The following is a 14,902-nucleotide window of genomic DNA, read 5'->3' on the forward strand; positions in this document are numbered from 1 at the left end:
CTCTCTTGGCTCATAGTTCAGGTTAATGAGGTTCTATTATCTATTTTGGTTGGTCTAGACTACCAGTGTTCAAGCTGGTTTTAGAAAAGGCAGAGGAACCAGAGATCAAATTGCCAACATCCACTGGATCATCAAAAAAGCAAGAGAGTTCCAGAAAAATATCTGTTTCTGCTTTATTGACTATGCCTTGGCCTTTGACTGTGTGGATCACAATAAATAGTGGAAAATTCTGAAAGAGATGGGAATACCATACCACCTGACCTGCCTCTTGAGAAACTCGTATGCAGGACATGAAGCAACAGTTAGAACTGTACATGGAACAACAGACTGGTTCCAAATAGGAAAAGGAGTACATCAAGGCTATATATTGTCACCCTGCTTATTTAACTTATATGAGTTTCTCAGAGTACATCATGAGAAACGCTGGGCTGGATGAAGCACAAGCTGGCATCAAGATTGCAGGGAGAAATATCAATAACCTCAGATATGAAGATGACACCACCCTTATGGCAGAAAGTGAAGAAGAACCAAAGAGCCTCTTGATGAAAGTGAAAGAGGAGAGTGAAAAAATTGGCTTAAGGCTCAACATTCAGAAAACTAAGATCATGGCATCCTGTCCCGTCACTTAGAGAGATGGGGAAACAGTGGAAACAGTGGCTGACTATTTTTCTGGGTTCCAAAATCACTGCAGATGGTGACTGCAGCCATGAAATAAAAAGACGCTTACTCCTTGGAAGGAAAGTTATGACCAACCTAGACAGCATATTAAAAAGCAGAGACATTACTTTGTCAACAAAGGTCTGTCTAGTCAAGGCTATGGTTTTTCCAATGGTCATGTATGGATGTGAGGGTTGGACTATAAAGCAAGCTAAGCACCAAAGAATTGGTGTGTTTGAACTGTGGTGTTTGAGAAGACTCTTTAGAGTCCCTTGGGCTGCAGGGAAATCCAGCCAGTCCATCCTAAAGGAGATCAGTCCTGGGTGTTCATTGGAAGGACTGATGTTAAAACTGAAACTCCAGTACTTTGACCACCTGATGCGAAGAGCTGACTCATTTGAAAAGACCCTGATGTTGGGAAAGATTGAGGGCAGGAGAAGGGGACGACAGAGGATGAGATGGTTGGATGGCATCACCGACTCTATGGACATGAGTTTGGGTAAACTCTGGGAGTTGATGATGGACAGGGAGGCCTGGCATGCTGTGATTCATGGGGTCACAGAGTCGGACCTGACTGAGTGACTGGACTGAACTGAACTGAACTGAGACTACCAATATCTCCTAACATTGTTTGAATTCTAGTATCTCTATTCTGTTCCCAACTGCATAATAGCTGTTTTCTCTTGGGCCTCATCCAGGGTCACTATTGTGTCCTCAGTTCCAGTCCACGGATTCAAAGAGACCCTTGAACACAATCTCCAGGTGCTCCCCTTTTTAGTGTCTTGACCACAGACTTCAGTCTTCCCTAAGCCCTTATCTTTGACTTCTCAGCCCAGAAGGGCCATTGTAGGTTTAATGGTAACCATGCAGAAGTGGTCCTTAGAGAGCTTGGACAGTTGTGGGCTCACCTATTGAATATTCCTGTAGGAACCATGGTATTGTAATTCCTGTTGTCCAGAGATGTTTTCTGACAGGAAACAATCATCAAAATGATTTAAAATATGATTTGAAACTTTTGTGGAACATATTTTGATGGCAAAATTTATGGCATAGACATATAAGTTTATATTGAGTAAAAGAAATGTGAAACATAACTCTCATTTTTAGATGGCTTAATGGTACAAATAACTCCAGAGACTATGGATGGCTTGCGGCTAGCTTTACGAGAACAAAAAGACTTTAAAATTACATGTGGGAAAGTTGATGCTGTGGACATGAGAGAATATGTGGACATCTGCTGGGTAGATTCTGAAGAAAAAGGAAACAAAGGGTAGGCATTTTTTGTTATCAAAATGTAACTGATTTGATGGAGGAGAAAGGATAAAAACATGCTGTTAACAAAATTAAATATAAATATAGAATTATACCATTAATTTTAATGTATATACTTTAATTACTAAACACAGTATTTTTTCCAGAAATGTACCTAATCAGCATCATGTGTATTTCTTTATCTAGGAGGCTGTAAATTATTAAAGGGTGATCAGTTTGGGAAGGGGCCAGTGATACAATGTGCATTGTGTAGCACTGTAGCCTTTATGCCAGGTCTGAGAAAGACAAGCTACTTTGTCTTCCTTATGGTACCTTGAGACACATATCTATTTTCACCCCAGACTACCTTTTATATACCAGATATGTATTTCTGTGAAATTATTTCACAATTTTTTAATTAATTTTTTTAATTGAGTGATAATTGCTTCATAGAATTTTGTTGTTTTCTGTCAAGCTTCAACATGAATTAGCCATAGGTAGGCATATATCCCCTCGTTTTCAACTTCCCTCCCATCTCCCTCCCCATTCCACCCCTCTAGGTTGATACAGAGCCCCTGTTTAAGTTTCCAGAGCCAAACAGCAAATTCCTGTTGGCTCTCTATTTTACATATGGTAATGTACGTTTCCATGTTACTCTCTCCATACATCTCACCCTCTCCTCCTCTCTCCCCAGGTCCACAAGTCTATTCTCTACGTCTGTTTCTCCATTGCTGCCCTTTAAATAAATTCTTCAGTACCATTTTTCTAGATTTTGTATGCATGCATTAGAATACAATATTTCTTTCTCTTTCTGACGTAGTTCAGTCTGTATAATAGATTCTAGGTTCATCTACCTCATTAGGACTGACTCAAATGTGTTCCTTTTTATGGCTGAGTAATATTCCAATGTGTTCATGTACCACAACTTTTTCATCCATTCACCTGTCGATGGACATCTAGGTTGCTTCCATGGTCTAGCTATTGTAAACAGTGCTGTAATGAACAGTGGGGTACATGTGTCTTTTTCAGTTTGGGTTTCCTTAGGGTATATGCCTAGGAGTGAGATTGCTGGGTCATATGGTGGTTTTATTCCCACAATTATTTTTTGTAAGTAATGGAATCCTTTGGATGTTTATTCTGTATTACGTTGATCCATTGTAAATACAAACAACTGAATTCAATAATATATGTTTCCATTAGAGACCTTATAGAATATTAATGCCATTCCCTCTTTTCTTTAGTTACCCATTTTCTTTCTTGTTTTGGAGACTGGCTGAGGGATCTGGAGCAAAAAAAGAAGGGGGCTAATGCTGAAGGATTCCAAAATAGAGTTTTTGAAATATATGAGATAGCTTTTCTGTTAGGAGACTATTTAAGGTATTTTAAACCTTAGGTCTGAATTGGGCATTTGAAAAAGTAGATAAAATTTGCTCCACAATTTAAAAAATCTTGGTAAATGAATGTGAACTACAGTTTTAATTATTTTGTCTGTAATTGAGATGTCTTAACTGCTACTTTAAATTAATAGCTTTCATAATTTTTATCCTTATTCCATTTGTTATAATTCACTTCATAGAAAACACTTTGGTTAATAATTCTATTACATTGTTTCTGCAGTGTTATTAGTTCAGTGGATGGAATATCATTACAAGGATTTCCAAGTGAAAAAATAAAACTGGAAGCAGATTTTGAAACTGATGAGAAGATTGTAAGGTGTACTGAGGTATCTTAGAAAATGATCCCTTCTGTTTACATGCTGTGTTTGGATATATTTTTGTTAACTTGGAGATTTCACAGTACTCAACTTCTGAATGTTTCAGTGCAGCTTATTACATTTTACATTACACCTTGAGACACACATAATCTCCACCCCAGACTGCCTTTTATCCACCAGATCTGGATCCCCATAGGATTATTTCAGTTTATTATATGGTGATACAGCCTGTCAGCTCACAGTTAAGTTTTGGCAGCAGTGCCATCTTTGTTTGTGCAATAACGTGTTATTTGACCATAGTGTTTTCATTTTTCTCTTATTTTACAAAAAAATATTTTATAGATATCAGTTTATAATCAGAATTCACATATGTAAGTCATTTTTACTTGTTCCAATTTTTAAAAATATGATTAAAGATAATATGAAACTATAGCTTCCCAGCCCCTTAGTCTACCTGCGTATTCCCCCTCATTCTACCTCTTGGGTCAATCAATGTTACTAATTTCTTAGGTATTCTTTGTGATTTTAGGTACATACAAGATAAACAGAGACTATAGAGGATACCGAAATTACAGAACATTATTTCTTTGTTTGATCTTAACTTCATTAAGATGTCTTTATAAGATGGGTATCTTGTAGGATGGACTCATTAATACTCTTTTTTTTTTTTTTAATACTCTTTTTTAAACTGAATTAACAAAGCTTTTGTTGCTACAAGTTAACTTTAGGTAAAAACAGCTAAGTCATTCCTGTATCCCCTAACCTTTGGTTTTAAGTTTTCACTTATAGATCAGCCCAAATATAGAGAATGTTCTTAACTAGTGAATTTCATGGCACTAACTTTGGAATTTTATTCATAAAGTTGAATTGAAATTAGCCATTGCATTTTTAAAGCTACTTTTAGTCTTAATCATGACTTGTTTCCTAATTGAATATATTTCAGGTATTCTACTTTCTAAAGGACCAGGATTTATCTGTTTCAGCAACTCGTTACCAATTTGCAAAAGAAATCGCCATGGCTTGTAGTGCTGCACTATGCCCTCACTTGAAAACTCTAAAGAGTAATGGGATGAATAAAATTGGCCTCAGAGTTTCCATTGACACTGATATGGTGAGACATGTTTTTCTGATATATTTCTGAACTGAATATATCTTATATTAAAATAATCAAAAGTTTTTTAACCTTTTACTTTGGGATGACTGGAGAGAACTAATATTTGTTGAACATTAATATTTGGTATGTACTTCATGTACATCATCTCCTTTCCTGTCCACAGCAGGGGCCCATGAACTTGTTTTTTTTTTGGTGAAAGGCCAGACAGTAAATAATTTAGGCATTGTTGGGCTATCTGTTTTCTTTCACAGCTACTTAACTCTGCCATTGCAGTGTGAAAGCAGCTATAGACAATATATAAACAAACTTAGCTGCGTTCCAGTTAAAGTTTGTTTTCAAAAACAGTGGGTGGTCCCCATCGACTCACAGGCCATAGCTTACTCATCCCTGCACTACATCATTCCTGCTTGATAAGTAGGTTTTTAAATTATGCTGGTTAGATTCTATATTTATATGATTTAAAATCATGAAAGTCTAATAAAAGTGTTTAAAAGGGGGAAATTTCAGTTTTTTCCTCCTGTGTAGGGAAAAACCTATTTCTTCCCTACTATTTCTTTCCAGTCTGTCTCTTTTAACTAGTCACTTTTGGTCACCAGATGTGTAGAGGCTTTCCCCCACACCAATAAGCAATTCTCAGACACAAGCAGGATGTGTTAAGAATTCAACTTAATTTTGACTGATCTACGCAGAGAGGGACTTTGCTGGTAAAAGACTTACCTGGTAAAGGATTTCCTTGGTAAAGAATCTGCCTGCAAAGCAGGAGACTTGGGTTTGATCCTGTAGGAAGAACAAACGGAATGTAGGAAGAGCAAACATAACGTCATGATAGGAGACAGAGGCGGGAAGGGAAAGACCCTCCTCTGGCAACTAGGACGATTATCAGGCCACCCAGATACAGCCAATCAGAACTTGTTTCCGGAAAAGTCCCGCGCGCGCGAACATGTAACCAATCCGCTTCGCTAATTGACCCCTGCTTATGTTTGAAATTGGATGGCCTGTAAATATGGGTAGAAAACCGGGCTCGGGGCTCTCAGCCTGTGCGCCACTGCGTTGGACACAGCGGGGGCCCTAGCTCGAGCTAGCAATAAACTCCCTTCTTGCGTTTTGCATTGTCTCTTGGGACTTCTCTCTTCCCGCTCGGGGATTCGGACATCGGGCATAACAGATCCCTGGGTTGAGAAGACCCCCTGGGGAAGGGAATGGCTACCCACTCCAGTATTCTTGCCTGGGAAATCTGGATCATGGACAGAGGAGCCTAGTGGGCTGTGGTCCATGGGGTCACAAAGAATCTGACATAACTGTCACTTTTTCACCCAGAGATAGCATCAGAACCTCCAGGTCTTACCAGACTACCTCCTTCCCTACTTCATATGCCAGTCACAGTTATCACCTGTGCTTTTGACCAACCAGTTATGATCAGAAATTCCAATGACCGCCCCCCCCTCCTTGGGTTTAATTAATTTGCTAGAGTGACTCAGAGAACTCAGGGAAACATTTGCTTGTGTTCGTCAATTCATTAAAGGATATACAGATGAAGACATACATAGGGCAAGGTCTGGTAGGATCCTGAGCAGGAGTTTCCAGGGGTATTATCTCATAAATGTGTGTGTATATATGTATATATATAAGGGCCACCTCATTAAACATTTTCAGAGAGCAGCATTCACACAATTCTCTTATTTAATTGATGACCTCTAGAGGTACTAACTCCAGGCTACAATGTAAATGGTTTCAGTAGAGTTGCTGAGATAATAGCCCTGAAAAGACCTCCTTCCTGCCCTTGACTCCTAACACTTTAGTCCATTTCCATACTCTGCTTCATCTTCCCTTCCTAGTCAGGCAGTCAAATGTTATCCATTTCTGTGTATTCTTTGTAATTTACATGTATGAGCAAGTAAGTTTTTATGTCCTTTTTGTTCTACTCTTTTCACTTTTTTTTTAAAAGCAGTGCTTCTTTAATATCTTAGGGAGATTTCATATTAATTGCACACTCTTTTTAAAAGTTGCATAGTAGTAGTTGACTATGTAAATGTACCATAATTTATTTAGTTTTTATGCATGTTTTGTATATACTGCTTGATATTTAAGGTATCCACAATATTTGGTTTTGCTTAACTATGAGTATATAACATTCCTGGAACTCCCAGGTTCCAAGTATGTAGTCAGTAGATATTACCATATTATCTCAAATAGAGGTTATGACAATTTATACTTCTGCCACAGTTTATGATAGTATTCTTTCTCTCACATTCTTATCAAAGCAGTGTATAATCAAACTTCCGAACTTTACCAATTTACTAGGTTAAAAAATGGTATTCCAGTAGTATTTTAATGTTACGTTTTTAGCTGCTTCCAACATCTAATATAATAGATTTCACTCCAGATTTTTCATTAGAACAGTCAATCTTTTTCTTTTTTTTTGGCTGTGCTGTGCAGCATGTGGTATCTTAGTTCCCCAGCCTGGGATACAGCCCATGTCCCTTGCAGTGGAAGAGTGGAATCTTAACCACTGAACCGCCAGGGAAGTCCCAGAATGGTCAGTCTTAACATGAATAATTTCATATGCTAAAGGCTTGCTTTTCTTCAGGCAGGATGTGTTACAGTTCTTATTGGAAAAAAGAACTTATATTTTTATCTATTAAAAGTTCCTTTTTCAAGGAAGCATCTGATAATTATTTAAGTAATTATTGTTAATTTTTTTAGTCATATGTATTAAAATGTAATTTTCACCAGCAAAATTCAATTCAAATATTATTTTACAATAAATTAAAAATATTTTTAAGCAGATCTTTTAAAAAATACCATGGGGTTTTTACTTAAGTCGTACTGATAATTATTCAAAACCTTGGTCCACCGCGTGTTTTACATGTTCGTAGAGAAGAGAGCTAAAGTAAAGTGCGGGCAATTTTATTTTCATAATATCTGTGGGAGGGACAATTATAATTTATGTAGTAGATGGGGAAATAAAAGAGAATGTAAAACATTATTTTATGAATGAAAATATGAAGTATTAACATGCTCAAATAGATGATACTCTTAAATAGTTTATTTTATATTCATCTGCTGAACTAAAACAAGATTGCTCACTTTGTAGGGTTGACTTACCAAGATTTTTTTTTTCCAGGTTGAATTTCAGGCAGGATCTGAAGGCCGACTTCTTCCTCAGCATTATCTAAATGATCTTGATAGTGCTCTAATCCCTGTGATCCATGGTGGGACCTCCAGCTCTACTAGTTTACCGTTAGAAATAGAATTAGTATTTTTTATTATAGAAAATCTTTTTGAGTGAAGGAACTGTCGTACTATATGTTACAAATTGATTTGTTAAAACTAACTCCAGCACTAAGGCTGAAATGCCACAAACACTAAAAGAAAATATGTTTGATGTTTGAAACTTGTAAGCTTTGCTTTTTAGGCAGGAATGATCTTTTAAAAATCATTAGCACAATATTTAAATCTCAAAAAAATTGAAGAGATCCACAGTTTTTGAAGCTTTACTGGAAAAGACAGATTTCTTTTGTCCTTAAGAAATTTGTAGCATTTACTGTGGTGTTTAAATGCTAAAGCCAAAGTATCTGCACTTTTATGCCAAGAACGATTTTAGTGAAGGCTCCTTTCAGATGTAACCTTATGAGGGAAATACCTGTTTTGTTTATATGCCAGTTAAATTACTGGTTTCTAAAGTCTGTTAAAAATGTATTTCAATGGCACAGACCAGTTTCCAGATCTTAGACTTATACGATAATTCTTTGAATAAGGCAGATTAGCTTATTTGTTTAATTGGAGTGGAGACCTACCTCCATGATTAGATAAACAGATCATTTGCATTAAAATCAGAATTTTGCCTTTTTTCTTTTTGAATTATTATTTTATATATATATATGACTTTCTGTTGATTAAATGGGTATTCTTAAAATAATTGTGGGTGCTTCAGGATTTTGTGCTTCTATATTTAAGTATATTGTTTTTATAGCGAGAACATGTGATTTGGTATGTGTTTTATAAATCTTTAATAATTTATAAACAGGTGATATTTTTGTATTGCAGTGCTTTATTTTTCCTCCTTTCCTCCCAAAGTATACCACTGTATATACCACTTCTGAGAGTGATTGACGACAGGCCAGATGACCCTTGAAGTAGTCATTATGTAGCAATAAATGAAGCCTGAAACAAGTGTTTTTTTAACTTCTTGAAACCTTAGAAATTTCTTGGCAAGTCTGCATATTTTCATTGACACCATTGTATTAAATATAAATTTAAATGAACTACTTACTTTTGCATACTTTAAATTCTTTATATGGTAATTATTTTTATAACAGGATACTAACATAAGTTAAAGTCTATGTATTTGAAACTGTTAGAAAACTTTCTTCTTTACTTCAAATAGCAAAAAAATTTTAAAGTTCATTGTGTTTAAAAAAAATCATATTTTAGTTAATCCTGTCATTTAAGTTATATAAAATATAATCATTATTTTAATGTTTTTTTAATTCTTATGTGGAATATATATGTTTTTGTATCAAACACACTCCTATGTCTCACGAAAAGGAAACTACACTAAATAGCCCTGTTTTAAGAAAAGTAAGTATCTATGAAGCATCTCAACTTGAAGACAAAGTCAGGGTTACAGTAACTCAGGATCTTAGGTCTCAGGCTAGGAAAGACAAAATTTGAATCAGTTTGGTCATATGGTTCCTACTAAATCACATCTGTAGTACTAGCCAAAGACATGGCATGAAGGAAAATATCAGTCTTCTGGAAGTAACTACTTCATAAACAATGTAAAATGTTGCAGATATTAAATAAAATAGCAACATGTAATAACTTGTGAAACTTGTTGACATCATATAAGATAAAAACAAATGCATATTAAACTCAATTTGTTTTCTTTATATATTTGTTGCTTTTTTTACAGTGTAAGTTAACTGTACAGTCTATGAATACTGAATTTACTTTAAAATAACCAGAAGGTAGAGGGCTCTTCCCATGATGGGGTGGCTTTGGATTTGTTCCCATAAAGTTTTTACATTTAATGAAAATTGGAGTTATTGTATCTTTGGAGGCACTAAAGTATTCTTGTAGATAAATGTTTCTGAATGCATTTGTCATGTTCTTCATTGATACTTAATTTAAAATTTTAATTTTTTTAAAGATGAAGAAATAGAATGGTTCTTTGTACTCAGTCTGCAATGATCTATTTTTGGTCTATGCCTTTTAAGAGTACTGTTTTTCTCTGAATTTTGAAATACGAAGTAAAATTTAGCCCATTTGTTTTTTGCAGCCATCTGGCAGACTTTCTGTATCTGTATACTTGCTATACACAGAGCACTTTATTAAGCTTCATTGATTGAAAGAAGAATAAACTAGTTCTTTCCCTCTTGGAGATGAATATGTGAAGCAGATAGTTAACAAAGAAAAAGTAATTTGCTAAAATAGCAATATGACTTTTGAGTAACTGGTTGGAAAACAATCCAGGAGGATAGCTGTACCAAAAAAATGAGAAGGGATGGGCATTAAACTTGCCTTGGCAAGAGGTGAACATCTGAAGAGTAGATAATATGTCAAAACATTGAATTTTCCCTCTTAAGGCAATTTAAAGAGTCTTCTGTGTTGTGTGAATATCTTACCTTATAATTTAATCATAAAAGGAGTAGCTTGACTATGGTGTCTCAACAGTCTAGATTTAAATATTGTTTTATAAGAATACAAGGTTTTTTTTAATAGCAAGCATAACTTTGATAACTTGACTCAAATTTTAAAAGAAAATATCTTGAAATAAACCAGAAACCTCTGAACAATCCTAGGTTTTAATTTATTCTTTTGTGGTTAAAGTAATGGTTCATATATAATATATTAACATTAAAAAATCAGAAATGTTAAAAACTTATCAGTATAAATTTTCCTGCCAACTTTGTATGCATCTACCTTGTTCTTCTCACTCTCACTCACCAATCTCAGTAAGAAGTGATTTTTATTATTGTGTATCTTCCCAAGGCTTAGGTACAGTAGAAGCAAATAGGAATATATGTTTTTATTTTTTCCACTCATTTTTTATACAAAATATAGTGTGCTGTTTACACTGAAGAACACAATGTCATGTCCTCAGTTACTTTTGATTTATGTGGCTTCTACTTAAAAAAGTTATGTGGCTTCTATCTTAAAAAAGTTTCACTGCTTCTCAAACCACTATTTGATTGATAAAAGCAATCTTAATTGCAGAAAGGCAAGAAGAATATCCATTATTGGGATTATGACCATATGTTTCAGTAGGAGGACTATTTTTCTCATAACAAATTTTTACAAAAATACTTGCAGGGTTATTTTTTATTTGAGCTATATTTAAAACCTTTATTATTTTTATTTTCCTACTTGCCTCACCATCTAAATTTATCTTTTACCACTTAATTGACACATTGTTTTTTTGTTTTTTACATCTGATTTTTCGTATGTTTAAATCTTCTCTTTATAGTCTGTGTTTTGGATTTAGCTTAGGTTGGGATGATACACAATATTTAACACCTTTTGGAAAACATCTGCATTCGCATTGAGAAAATTACAGCCATATTTTCATGTTTTTACAAATGAAGAAATATGTCTAATTCAAGTGCTTTGTTCTGAACCTCTGAATATAAAGTTGTGTTTTTTCCCCTTTTGGTAAAATAAGATACTAGCCAGCCTCCAAAATAGCCCACAGTGATCCATGCCTGTTGGTATTCACACCCTTGTGTAGTCACTTCCCACATTGTACCACTGTTTGTGTTTGTAACTAATAGAATATGGAAGAAGGGATGAGATGTCATTTCCAATATTACCTTATAAAAGTTCTGTGGCTGCCATCTTTGGTACATTTCTCCCCACCTCTCCCTCCCTGTCTGTCCCTTTCTCTTTCTCCTTCTCTATTGAGTCACTCAATTTTGGGGAAGTCAGCTGCCAGGAAAGTGGAAGGGGATCCTCCAACCCGCATCAAGACTTCAAATTGCAGCCCCAACCACAACTTGACTGTACTCTCCCAAAGACCACCCAACTAAGCAGTTCTTAGATTTCTGAATCTAAGTATATGTTTTTTGTTGTGTTTTTATTTTAATTGGAGGATAATTATTTTACAGTATTGTGATGGTTTTTGCTATACATCAGTATGAATCAGCCATAGGTATACGTGTCCTTCCATCCTGAACCCCACCTCTCTCCTCCCTCCCCACCCTATCCCTCCCTCTAGGTTATCACAGAGCACTGCATTTGGGTGCCGTGCTTTATGAGTCAGACTCACACTGGTTATGTTTTACGTATGGTAAATATATGTTTGAGTATTATTCTCTCAAATCATCCGACCCTTTCCTTCTCCCACTGAGTCCAAAATGTCTGTTGTTTTAAGCTGCTACATTTTCTGTTGGTTAATTACATAAAGCAACTAATATTAGGTAACTGAAACAAAATACTGATATCTTACATCAGCTCTAAGTAAAAATTTCTAAAAAAAAATTGCTTTGACAAAATTAAGCATAATTCTTATCAACATTTATGGATTGCATGCCACAAGGAGTATGTGCTAAGTGCAGAGAATACCATGAGAAAGAGTAGGTTTGGCCATGTAGGAACAAAGATGGGACTGTGGGAAACTTTCTCTTCCTCCAAATTGCTTGTTAGGATATTTAGAGTATGGCTTTGCTAAAAACAACCAAAGCTGATTAAAATACAAAAAGAATCTTAAAACCTCAAAGAGATTTTAAGACAGTATGGAACATCCAGTTAAAAAAATGAAAAAAGAGAAGTGAGCATGGGTCCCTAATATGATAGCCTAATGGGGTAAGGGGGACAGATATCAAAGTTCAAGACCCACACAAGATGGGGAATCTAACAGGAATTGTGAATCTGACAGAAGAATAGTCCCCTACAACAGTCTGAGATTCCCTCAGAGGGTTTTGGCCTTTGGATGAAGATGAGCCAGAAATATAAATTATGTAAAATTACAGCCAGGTTTAGAATTGCCTACATCTCCCAAAGACTTAAGCATTCAACTTGCTTTAAGGTGGTCCCCCACTGGTGATGCCTCCTTCAGGTGCTAGGAGGAATAGAACTCTCCATAGAAAGTAATTGTAGGTCTCAAATTATTTTTCAAATAGGGTATCTATTTGCACACAGTAAAAACAAAACACACACACACACACAAAAACTGAAAAGGCATGTGAGGGAACTAGATTCCAGAAGCAGGAATTAGTAGAAACAAGTAAATTTGTATCATCTTAGATATTTATGCTTTCTGTGTTTAAAGAAATAAACTGTCAAGTACCTGTAGGCAATGGAAAATTAAAAAGTGATGGAACTAACCTGGGAAGTACAAATATTGCAAGAATATTTAAAAATTGGGAAATAGGTTTGATGGCAGAATAGAATATAGCCAATTGGAAGGCTTTATAGACGAGTATAAATCAGTAGGTGGCTTATAATCCCAGCCAGTGGCTTGATCTGTTTCGATGTCAACTGCCATGTGCTCTTCTTTAAGAGGGGAGCTTGTCTTTTGTGAATTTTTTGTACATAAGTATTTGTTACAGATATTTTAGCAGATGCTTTCTCTTGCTTGTGCATATCTTGGCTGGTATTACAGAAAAATAGTGTAAACATTATTTCCTTACTGGGGAATGAGGGTTATTTCTTTTTTTTTTTTAGTGTGGTTGGGTGGGTGGGTGGGTAGGGTATGGTTTATGTTGAATGTTTAATTTTTCCTCTGCATAAAACATCATGTTGTGGGATCTTTAGGAAACTTCATACTGTACGAATAAGAAAATAAGATATTTGAAACTTGAAAAAGAAAATCAGGAGAAATTAATCAGAATCACAGGTCATACTTCCACAGACACCTCATCTCATTCCACTCCTAGAGGAGGAGTACATATAATCTCACCACCTCTAGCTAGATTGGGTTAATTAGAACTTATCTTTATATCATTTATTCCTATTTAAATATGTCATCAAAAGCAGCTCCAAACTATCAGGTCAATGCCCATTTTTCACATTCTAATCTTCATAAAGCCCTGTACATCATCTTTCTTCAATGTATCATGTACCCTTATCACATGAAACCCTTCCTTTGTGGGAAAAAAAACAAAAAGTAATCACACATATTTGCTATAAAATTTTCCAAACACTTGAAAATAGAGAAAATCTTAATAATATGAAATTCCATGTATTCATCCTATAACAATCCTCAGATTCGAAAGTTAATCAAGATTTTCCACTTTTGCTTCATTTACCTCTTGATTTCTTTGCTGGAGTATTTTCAAGATAATCAGACATCATTATCTCATGCCACTTACTCCAGTTGCTGTGCTGTGCTTAGTCATGTCCAACTCTTTGTGACGCTATGGACTGTAGCCCACTAGGCTCCTCTTGTCCATGGGGATTCCCCAGGTAAGAATACTGGAGTGGGTTGCCATGGCCTCCTCCAGGGTATCTTCCCAACCCAGGGATCAAACCCAGGTCTCCCGCATTGCAGGCAGATTCTTTACATATTCCACTATATAGTTCTAAAAAATGGACAGTGAAGAGTAAGTTTGATCCAGTTACTATAAAAATCTAAAAAATATTGCCCCAATATGGTGATCAACAGGTCATAAAAACTTTTGTACTAAAAAAAAAAACTTTTGCACTGCAACTGGTATGATCTAGAAAGTGAAAAGACAACCTGCGGGACTTCACTGGTGGTACAGTGGATAAGAATCTGCCTGCCAACGCAGGTTTGATCCCTGGGTTGAGAAGATTCCGTATGCTGTGGGTAAGCAAGCCTGTGTACCACAACTGCTGAGCTCGAGCTCTAGAGCCCTTGAGCTACAACTGAAGCCAGCACGCCTAGAGCCCATGCCCCACAAGGAGAGGCCACTGCAGTGAGAAGCCTGCACACCACAGCTACAATAGCCCCCACTCTTCACAACTAGAGAAAGCCTGCATGCAGCAAAGACTCAGCACAGCCAAAATTAAATTACTTAAAAAAAAAGACAGCCTGTAAAATGGAATATTTGTAAATCAAACATTTGTTAAGGAACTTGCAGTCGGACTTTACAAAAAATTTCTACAATTCAACAAAATCTCCACAAATAACCTAATTTTAAAATGTGCAGATAATTTGAATAGACACTTCTCCATAGAAAATATATAAAAAGCCAATAGGCACT

At 35.7% G+C, this 14,902-nt stretch overlaps 1 protein-coding gene across 5 annotated transcripts in view; it reads left to right on the forward strand.

Moving 5' to 3' along the window:
• The window catches only part of ZFYVE16 (zinc finger FYVE-type containing 16), a 57,677-nt gene extending 47,661 nt beyond the window's left edge, over positions 1 to 10,016 (forward strand). For 4 of the 5 annotated variants that reach the window (XM_020875748.2, XM_020875745.2, XM_020875747.2 and 1 more), the window contains 4 exons: positions 1,765 to 1,927; positions 3,526 to 3,631; positions 4,566 to 4,733; positions 7,861 to 10,016. In XM_020875748.2, the coding sequence (XP_020731407.2) occupies positions 1,765 to 1,927; positions 3,526 to 3,631; positions 4,566 to 4,733; positions 7,861 to 8,025 (602 nt within the window). In that variant the 3' untranslated portion in view covers positions 8,026 to 10,016. Of the gene's footprint in view, positions 1 to 1,764; positions 1,928 to 3,525; positions 3,632 to 4,565; positions 4,734 to 7,172; positions 7,273 to 7,860 lie in introns of all 5 variants that reach the window. The other variant, XR_011486975.1, reaches the window with a different exon arrangement.
• The last annotated feature ends 4,886 nt before the right edge of the window (positions 10,017 to 14,902 follow it).

The sequence above is a fragment of the Odocoileus virginianus genome, chromosome 3 (genome assembly GCF_023699985.2).
Source record: "Odocoileus virginianus isolate 20LAN1187 ecotype Illinois chromosome 3, Ovbor_1.2, whole genome shotgun sequence".
NCBI classification, from domain to species: Eukaryota; Metazoa; Chordata; class Mammalia; order Artiodactyla; family Cervidae; genus Odocoileus; species Odocoileus virginianus.